Genomic DNA, 10,461 nt, shown 5'->3' with positions numbered 1-10,461 from the left:
TGCAGCCTCCTTTGACTAGATTTGAGAGGAAGACTTGTGATATAGTGATGAAGAGGGACCCATCAAAGATAAACCAAAGCAGGGAAGACCGACTGACGTGGAAGTTAAAGTTAAGAAAAGAGGCAAAGCGGGCCGAGTGGGCTAGTTATGGCCGAGCGGACGAGCAAGGCCAAACTGATAACTCGAGGTTAAGAGATAAACATATAGTATATCCCCCGACCACCATCCCTACTGAGCAGGAGGCGTGCCCATTCGGATGAGAGGCAACCATCCGACAACGAGAAAGCTAAGAGAAGGGACAGTGCTCGGTGTAGCATAACAGAGCAGGACCCACCCGTATATCTTCTCGTACTCTTTTGGAGGTTTATGTCACTGACAACAGAGTATGTTCCGTAGGTAAATCATACAGTAAAAGCTTTCAGAATGTTACATCAGATATATGCATGCTCTTTTAAGGAAATGTGCCAGGAACACTTTTTGACATATCTTTTCATAGGACACTTGGGAAACTTGCACATGCTCTGAGATGAGTGTGCAGGCACTACAGTGGCACTATAAAAGGGGGTTCCCATCTACAGGAAGAGGTATGAGCAATTTCATCATCCTACACGCTCTTTTGCTACAATACTCTTGCTATTCTCTACATCGCCGGAGACTAACTTGAGCGTTGAAGGGCCAATACCGGGAACCTCTTCCCGGCCAAACACTGACGCTTTTGTGTCGCAGGAGCATGTGGAGTCTTCACCGTGTCAAACTTCCAGCCACATTCTCAGCTTTCCATCTTTTCCACTTTCAGATAGGAACACAGAGCTTTCAGGGCATCCCTATAAATTCTTTTCAACTATGCTCTTGCTCTTAACGCTCTCATACTTTGGGTGTTGTGACAATGACACGCTGCAACTTCGTGCTACAACTCTAATCAGCAACACTACGTATATTCTTTTATTAGTACTATTGTCATATTGTTTATTTTTGTGTTTAATTTTTAGATTATGTTTTTTAAGGTTTCTTCACCTCCCGAGGCTTTCTAGAAAGGAGAAATTAGAAATAACAATCATAAGCTTTTAGGTTACGTTTGGCTGGGTGTAATGTAATGGAGCTTGTAATATAATTAAATTTGTAATGTAATGTAATGTAATCTTAATTACATTACTACGTTTGGCAATATAATGTATGTAATATTTGATTACAAGGGTGATTACACTCTTTTGTTTGGTGTCCATTATTTTTTATAAAAAATGTAATTCATATTATTATAAAATGACAAAAATATTCTGCGACTTTTACCGACGGGTCGTCGCACCTCTGTCGAAGCTTGCGGCAGCCACTGGCAACTAGCGGGGGGGGGGGGGGGGGGGGGGGGGGGGGGGGGGGGGGGGGGGGGGGGGGGGGGGGGGGGGGGGGGGGGGGGGGGGGGGGGGGGGGGGGGGGGGGGGGGGGGGGGGGGGGGGGGGGGGGGGGGGGGGGGGGGGGGGGGGGGGGGGGGGGGGGGGGGGGGGGGGGGGGGGGGGGGGGGGGGGGGGGGGGGGGGCGGCGGCGGCTGACTAGGGGTATATTCGTCATTCAAATTTTAGTTAAGCCGTGACCTCGTAATGTAATCGAATTACATAGTATTTACTTTGTAATCTAGATTACAAAACTTCACTACATTTTGTAATCGAGATTACATTACATTACAAGTTTAAAGTTAAACCAAACAAAATAATCAGCCTTGTAATGTAATTTTGATTACATTACAAGACATATTACACCATACCAAACATAGCCTTAAATGCTTATATTGTTTTGCTTCACTTGATTAAACCTGTGCTAAGTTATTCCATTGTGCCACTTTGATTATTCCATTCTTTTTAACTCATAAAATTCGTAATGATATTCATCTCCTCGAGTGTCGAGTTGGATCCTACAAGCTACAACTGTTCTGTCATGTACATTTACCCAACTGCCCTTCGGTACATTGTTCACTTTTGATATACGCATTAAATCCTGACATAATCATTTGTAATTGTAGTAGCTGCTATAACTACAATAGTTGTTTATAGTTGTAGCAGCTACGATTTCATAATTACTACAACTACAACAATTATACCAGCTGTGATTTTATAGCTATTACAACAGTGAATTAAATTATATTATAGTAATTATGAAACTATAGTTATTACAATATGAATATTTTTTGAACGTTAAATATGTCGGATGTATTGTAGTAGTTATGGAATCAAAACTGTTATAATACGTTCGATTGATTAAAAATTAGATAAAAATTTAGATAAAAAATAATAGTACTAAACAATACCTAGTATCAGATAATATTTAGATAAATATACATAATATAAAATGTGACATTTATTTTTTTTCAAAAATAATAAGGACGTCCGGATGATTTAGAAATAAAAAAGTATCATTTTAGAAATGAGGAAATGTAATAATAATATAAAATAGTATTTAGATTATAAATTTAAGAATAATAATTTAAAAATAATTTTTAGATTTATGAAAATCAGTTAAATTATCATTATATATGATTTCAATAAAGGTAAATTAATAAAAATTATAAAATCTGATCGGAAAGTGGACAATGCATTAAAATAAATAAAACAATTATATTGTCACGTGTCTGTTGTCGTGAAGCTGGGTGGGTAGAAACGAGCCCGAGAAGCGTGAAGCGTGCCCGTAGGGTAATGTGATATTTGTCGCGCCAAAGAGATCGTCTCCTCAAAATCTGATGGATCCAGAGGCGGTGAGGCGATCGCTCTCCAAGCCCTCCGCCGACTCCTTCGCCGTCCTCCCGGCTCATCTAATTGAGGGCATCGCCCTCAACGGCATCCGCCTCGACGACATCGAGCACGGCCGCGTCCTCTATTCTTGCACCGTTACTCCTCGGCTTGGCGTAACAGAGATACCCCATCCTTTCGATTTTTACCCGCAGTTTATGGGTTTATTCTCTTTTGTCCTCTGCAGAGTCCTGGCGGCGTCCTTATTGGCGGCGTCATAGCGACGCTCGTGGATGTGATCGGGTCGATAGCTCTATCTACTTGTGGACTGCCCACTACTGGGGTTTCACTGGATATCAACATTTCCTACTTGGATGCCGCCATGATTGGTGTGAGTAGAATATTTACATTGATTTTCATTTCTCAGTCAAAATATTTGAAACGAAACTTTTGAGTTTTCCTCTGTTGGTTTGAATCAAGTTATGAACTTAGTTATTATTAGCGCCACTTCGGGTGGATAAGTGGGAAGGAGAAGCTGGAAGGGTAACATATACCTAGGAAGAGAAGTAGGATAAATTGCATTCGGTGTATCACACGTGTCTTTCTATGTGAGATTACCACTTTTACTTGTATGAAAGTAAACTATATGGAACAAGTATAAATGCTACCATATTTCACAAAAAATTGAAGGATTTTGGATGTTTAGGTTAACAACAATAACAATCAAGCCTTTGCCTTATTAAGTGGGGTCTACTATATAAATCCTCCTACTGGTAGGCTCGATCCCCTACTATATTATCATCATCTATATTTAAATAAATTTTATCTTATTTTATTGTTGTTAATCAAATCTTCTTTGGTCTTTCATTTCCTTGATTAATGTGTGTATTTATCATGGTCTCACATCGCGGATATATATTGGTCGCTTAAGTATATGTTCATACCATTTTAAATGTGTCTTTTGAAGTTTTCCCTATAAATGTAACTCTGATTTTTTTTTAATGTTCTCATTTCACATTGACTAATTGGGGGCAAATATTAGATGCTTAGGTTTGTGGGAAAAATAATTATCATCAAATTGAGTTTGTCTGAAGTACATAATAAAAAAAATAATGAAACTTATGTAGTTCTAGAAAGTTTAATTCACCATTAGGAATAATACTATTTTCATTCAAAATGTTTGTGATATCTAATATATGCATTTGAAATCCTATTAATTTGAAAAGTTTAAGTTCTAAATAAGCCAATGAAGCATTAATAAATAAAATTTAAATAAAAGATCATTTAAGAATAGAATCTGCTTTGGGCAAAAATCAAAATTTTACAAAAAAGTCAAAGCAATACACGAACATATTTACATACTTCTCATCCTGAAAAACACTTTAATTGCAGCACTGTTGTAATAGTTATAGGGCAATTCATACTTGTTAAAATAAACTAGTTTAACTAGCTGCTACAAGTAGTAGCTATTACATAGCTACTACAAAATATATTTAAAGTGTTTTTGGCCATTTTAAAGTGATTGTGATCAAGCTTAAGTAATTTTAACCTAGTTGGTAAATAAATTTTATTTATAAAAGTGCTTTATACATAATATTTTTGACCAAGTTAAACTAAAAAGAAAAAGGATTTACTTTAACATGTTGTAGCTACTACAACAACGCTGAAATAAGGGTATTTTTGAGATGAGAAATATGGTGAGCTACTATTTTGACTTTTTGAATATGGGGCACCCTTTTGACGAAAATAGTAATTAAGAGCACCCTTTTGATATTTGACCATCTACTTTTGGAATAAGATTATTGAAAATTGATTTTGCTTTTCTTATATAAAAGAAGCCATTCTTTCATAATATTAGTGTTAACTCCTAGAGCTTGGGTTCCAAGGAGAAACATAAGAGAGAGCATCATTGCTATCTTGAGCCCCTTTGCCCCAATTGTTGTAACTTTTCTGTCCCTATGCCTCCTCTTCATGTAGTTGATGCAATCTATAGGCCTATCCTCATCTATTGCTTTTGTGTGTGAACGATACATGCGCAAACCTATGAAGAGAAGGTGGAAACTTATATCTTTCTAACCTATCCACTTCATATGTGCACCTTTATCAAGAGTTGATGATTTCCCCCAAGGGTTACTTATGCCCACTTGTTCTCATTGTCACTTTTATATGTCCATACAATAGTCATTCGTTTTTTTTCCATCTCGTAGCCTTATTCAACTGTGGCTCACTCTATTTATGGGATTTTATTCTTCGCTCGCTTCCTATGCTCCCTACCTTGACCTAAGTAGGCTCTACAATCATTTTATTCTAGAGATGATGGAGATTAGTATATGTCGACCAAAAATATTGTTGCAATGCATCTATGCATCCATGTTGAGGATTTTTCTCTTCTCACTAGTGATTGAAGGACGTGGTGTGGGAGTAGGGAGAAATTGTAGGTTGAATCTAGGTAAAGGTTCTCTATTTGCCTCTTCATCCTCCTCATCCCCTTTTTGGGTAGAGTTGTCATGGCTAATCTTTGTGAGAGTTTTTCATTAGAGCCAGAGACGAATCTAAGATAGGGCTGTCTTGGGCTCTAGCTTAGCCCAAAATAACCCTTCCACACCCAAAGCCTTGTCCACCTCTAATTCCTAGATCCACGACTAGAGCTTGTGCCATGTGTGATTACATAATGCTCCCCCATGTCTTGGCCATTTGCACTAATGGCTAGTAGCCACCCGTGATTTACCTCCTCCGTGTTGGCCTAGGGACGGGTTGGTGGGGGCGCTGGGGGCGAGCGAATCGCCTTTTGCCACATGTGTGATTACATAATGACAAACTATGGCCTCTCCCTTTCATCCCTTCGGTTAAGGTAGATGTGTTTAGAGATTGTTTGCCTAGGGTCTGCTTGGGTTTTGATTTGATGCCCTAGAGTCTTCTCTATCCATGTCATGTTTGTTTTTTTTATTGGGGGTTTTATTTATAGGTTTTGTGGGCTCTAGTTGACTGGGGTTCCCTTTATGGCTAGATGTTTAGTCCCTCTATGCCTCCCCTTCTTTAAAATAAATATTTCATCAAATAAGATATTATGAGATGCTCACAAGGTTTAAATTATAGTTCAAGTGTTAAAGCATGTTGGCACTCATCATGCTAGCACACCGTAAAGAATGTTGAGTTTATTTTATCTGTGTTTTAATCTTACAATCCCGTTCCACTTACCTTTATGTATCTCCAAACATAAGCCATTAAAAATTAAAAAGGTAATCAACAATAACAACAATAATTAAGCCTTACTCACTAGGTGAGGTTAACTATGTAGATCTTTATACGCCATTGGATTCTATCCTCTATTATGTCATTATTTATATTTAAATAACTTTTATCTTATTTTATCATTGCTAATTACGTCTTTTTTGGTCTTCTTCTTTCTCTTTTAATGTGCGTATTCGTTATAGTTTTACATCACCTAATTGGAGTATTTATTGATTGTCTAATTACATGTTCATACCATCTTAAATGTGTCTTTCAAAGTTTTCTCTGAATACGTGTTACCTGACTTTCTCTATAATATTCTTATTTCTTAATTGCCCATCTTTGCATGTCTACACATCCACCTTAACATTTCAATCTTTGTGATTTTCATCTTTTGCTCATGTGCTCGAGTTGTAGCTCAACATTTAGTTTCATATAACATAGCAGACTTAACGATGGTTTAAAATACCATGTCGGGAGTAATAAGCGGAATTTACCATTCCACTCTCCACTGACACCGCGTGCCCGTGGCAACCTCGTGAGGCCGTAGAGATCGTCACAAACTTGTGGTGACCTCTATCACAAACTTGCGGTGACCTCCATGAGGTCGCGAAGACCCACAGAGGACACCACGGACCCCTGACGACCTTTACGGGTCGCGACGGGGACACTTGCCACCCACGGTGGGATATTAAAATGCTTAAGTTTAACTTAGTTTAATAATTTTAATCAAACTCCTAACTATAATAGGATAATTTAAACAAGTTTAATCAATACCTAATAAAACTATCTCATTAATTTAATATATATTTTAAATTTGAATTTTAAAAATATAATAATAATTTATTTATTTATATTTTTTATTTTTTTAATATATATTTTTTATTTAAAAGATACTGGTTCGAAGGGGAGCCTTGGCGCAACGGTAAAGTTGTTGCTATGTGACCAAAAGGTCACGGGTTCGAATCCTGGAAACAACCGCTTGCAAAAAGCAGGTAAGACTGTGTACAATGGATCCTTCCCAGGGACCCCGCATGGCGTGAGCTTCGTGCACCGGGCTGCCTTTTTTTTTAATTGAAAGATACTGAAACCATATCGGTACGATACAATACGATACCGAAATCGTATCATTTCGGTCATAAATCGAAACTCTGTGAAGCTAAAAATTTTAAACCATAGGTTTAACTATTGTTTTGTAGAATTTTCCTTTAAGTTTTAGAGACATTTTATAATTACAAAGTGTTGGTCCCGGTGCGGCCGGCTAGAGGGGAGTGAATAACCTGAAATCAAAGTTAGAAGAATCTCTTACTATTTGAACAGAGCAAGGATGCAATATTTAATTAAGCAAAAATAATTAACATAAAAGAAATAACAACTTATAAAAACAATAAGTAAGAAGGCTGGGATTTTTACTTGGTTATAACCTAGGTGGTTGTTAATCTAAGACAGTTGCAAAGCTCCACTAAAAATATCTCCTTTATTGAAGACGAAGAAACCACTTACACTATTTGAAAAGCTCAGGTATTAGCTAGGAAATAAATACAGAAGAAGTTGTTGATTTTCTAGCTCCAGGGATCTTTTTATAGCCCTTGGAAAATTCTATCCGTGACTTGAAGGCGCTTCCAAGATGGTCCAAGGCGCCTTCAACAAGACGAGTTTTATTGTCAAAGATAAAACTTTATCTTCGGCTTGAAGGTGTCTCAGACAGGCGGGAAGGCACCTTCGACACTCTTCATAGAAGGCGCCTTCCATAAGGCAGATCAACTCCTTAGCTGATCTTCTTCATGTGGGTGATGCTCTAGTTATCCGGAGTTGAGCTCACCTGAACTCAACTCCGACCTTCTCCTCGAGCAGACTTCCTCCTCGGCTTCTCGTCTCTCGAACGTCGCACACGTCCTTCTCGTCTACCGGTGTACTCTTTCACAACTCCTTGTCTCTCCGATGCACCGAGCCCGTCGGCTCCTTTCCCGTGCCATCCTTCTTGTCCGCTCGACTTTTTGTGCTCCTAAGTTCCTGCACACTTAAACATAAGATATCAAACACAAACATGACCTAACTTAACTTAGTTGACCACATCAAAAGTACCACGGGGTACTTATACAAAGAACACCTGACACTTTTTTCCATTTTAACCATTGGCTTATAAGAAATCTCTCTCAACCCTTTTATCCTATTGCAAAAATGATCTTAACTACTTAAAGCTTAAATCTCTCAATTACAGACTCACCATCTTCTATTTTAACAATTGTCTTATTACGTCTAATATTTTTAAACTTAAATTCCATATATTCTTTTTATTTTACTATATCTAAAACCTTTCACTTCTAGTATTCTTGCTAAGATTCGAGCTTAACATTTACTTCTTCACTTGTCTCATCTACCAAAATAATATTATTTGTAAACATCACCATGATAATGTGTCTTAGATGTGTCGAATGGGTTCATTCACGATTAATATAAACAGATAGAGATTTGATGTAACCTTATTTTTTTTATAGGAAACGCTTCAGTTAATTCGCTCGAAGTTTGTACTATTGTCATTATATCCTTGTACATATCGTTAATTATTTTAATATATACTACGCTAACACATTTCTTTTCTAGAATTCTCCATATAATGTGCTTTGGGACTTTGTCATAAGATTTTTTAGGTCGACGAATTCCATGTGTAGGTCATTCTTCTATTGCCAATATTTTTCAATGAGTCGTATATATAACTTCTAGCAAGAATCCAAATTGATTTTTAGTTTCCTTGGTCTCTTTTGTTTTTTTTGTATTACTTTTTTCTAAACTTTGATGATATGACTCATTAGCTTAATACACCTTTAGTTCAGACAATTTAGTACGTCTCTTTTGTTTTCATATAGAGGACTAGAGTGATTACCTTTTATTGATTAGATATTTTTTTCGTTTTCAATATTAGGTTAAATAACTTTATAAGTCATTTAATACTTTGCTTCCCTAAACATTTTCATACCTATCATAATATTATGTCCAACTACTTCTCCATTTGCATCCCATTTGAAGTTTGTTATACTTTTGAAATTTGAATTTCATGATAAAAATTTAAATTTTTTATACTCTTATGACGTACTTATCTATTGTATTCATATTTAATGTATCTTATTTGGATAAGATCTCTTGTCTTCCTCTTTCTCTTGCTTAGCTATTCTATAAATTCCCATTTTTGCTTCTTTTGTATCAAACTTTTAATACAAGCGTTCAAAAGTTTCATTCTTTGCTTCATTCAGTGTTTTTTTGACTTCTTTCTTGGCTATTGTATACTTTTTAATTTTTTTTTTCATTTTTACAAGTGTATAATAACTTATAGACGGTTCGTTTCTCCTTCACTTTCTCCTCTACTTATTCCACTACCAAAATTCTTTACTTAGTGGTGTGCATCCTTTTGACTCACCAAGTATGTTTTTAGCTATCATTTTCAACTATATTGCCATCTTATCCTATGTCGTATTTAAGTTATCATGTATTTCTTTTAATACTTGTACTTCCATCTTCTTCTTAAATATGCTTTGTTTCTTATTTTATAACTTCTACCACTTGATTCTAAGAGTCATGCATGCTTCCTTCTATTGATATTATACTTAAGGTGTATATCCAACACTACTAACTTATTTTGGATAGTTATGTTTTTCTAGAAATGACCATACAATTTTTACAAATTTTTTTATCCTTCTTCCTAATAATAAGAAAGTCAATTTGTATAACTTTTTCTCCATTTCTTATTACAAAATTATTACTGTCATGCACCCGATCATATTCCTTATTTCTTACTTCTACATGCCAATTCAGATCTCATTCTATTAAAATCATTTTGTTTAGTGGAATTTTTTATACTACTTTATTTTAATCTTCCCATAAATTATATTTAATGTCTTTATCTAATCCTACTTAAGATGTATATATGCTAATTACATTAATAGTTTTTTTTTACCACCACCATCTTTAAAGTGATAACCTTATCTCCTTTTCTAACTACTCCTATTACTTCATCTTTTAATGAACTATTTACAACAATAACTTCATTCCTTATTTTACTTTTTATTATGTTTCATAACTTAAAACCCAAGTTCTCTAATATTTTTACCTTCTCTCCTACCCATTTTATCATTTTGCAAATATAAAATATTAATTTTTCTTCTAATTATCTATTTATTGCCTTTATTGCTTCAACCTATTCCATGTTCCAAATCTAAGACAATTGATATTTTTACGGTGTTTGTTCTTATCCAAGCTATGATGTGAACACTCTTGCATATTTAACATTGCACTCAAGTTCTCATGAATATAGTGGTCCTTATCGAGATGTTACAGTTAGACTCTGTAACGCGTTCATTTCGGGAACCACCTAGCATGAACACAATATGTTGATACATTCATTCTTAGAACATTTGCCAAAATCCATTCATAGAACATTTGCCGTTTGATGTTGGTTGGCAATTTAATGCAACCCTTAACATTTTTCATCCTGTCTTGGGATCGATATTGACAGTTTAAA

At 36.0% G+C, this 10,461-nt stretch overlaps 1 protein-coding gene across 2 annotated transcripts in view; it reads left to right on the top strand.

The window, feature by feature from the left end:
• The first annotated feature begins 2,674 nt into the window (after positions 1 to 2,674).
• Positions 2,675 to 10,461, top strand: part of LOC121969784 — a 28,533-nt gene continuing 20,746 nt past the window's right edge. The window contains exons 1-2 of one of the 2 annotated variants that reach the window (XM_042520030.1): positions 2,675 to 2,872; positions 2,962 to 3,105. In XM_042520030.1, coding sequence (XP_042375964.1) covers positions 2,726 to 2,872; positions 2,962 to 3,105 — 291 coding nt within the window. In that variant the 5' untranslated portion in view covers positions 2,675 to 2,725. Of the gene's footprint in view, positions 2,891 to 2,961; positions 3,106 to 10,461 lie in introns of both variants that reach the window. The other variant, XM_042520029.1, reaches the window with a different exon arrangement.

Source organism: Zingiber officinale, chromosome 4A (genome assembly GCF_018446385.1).
Source record: "Zingiber officinale cultivar Zhangliang chromosome 4A, Zo_v1.1, whole genome shotgun sequence".
NCBI lineage: Eukaryota > Viridiplantae > Streptophyta > Magnoliopsida > Zingiberales > Zingiberaceae > Zingiber > Zingiber officinale.
Note: the sequence above shows the minus strand (reverse complement) of the source record. Positions and strands in the feature narration are given on the sequence as shown.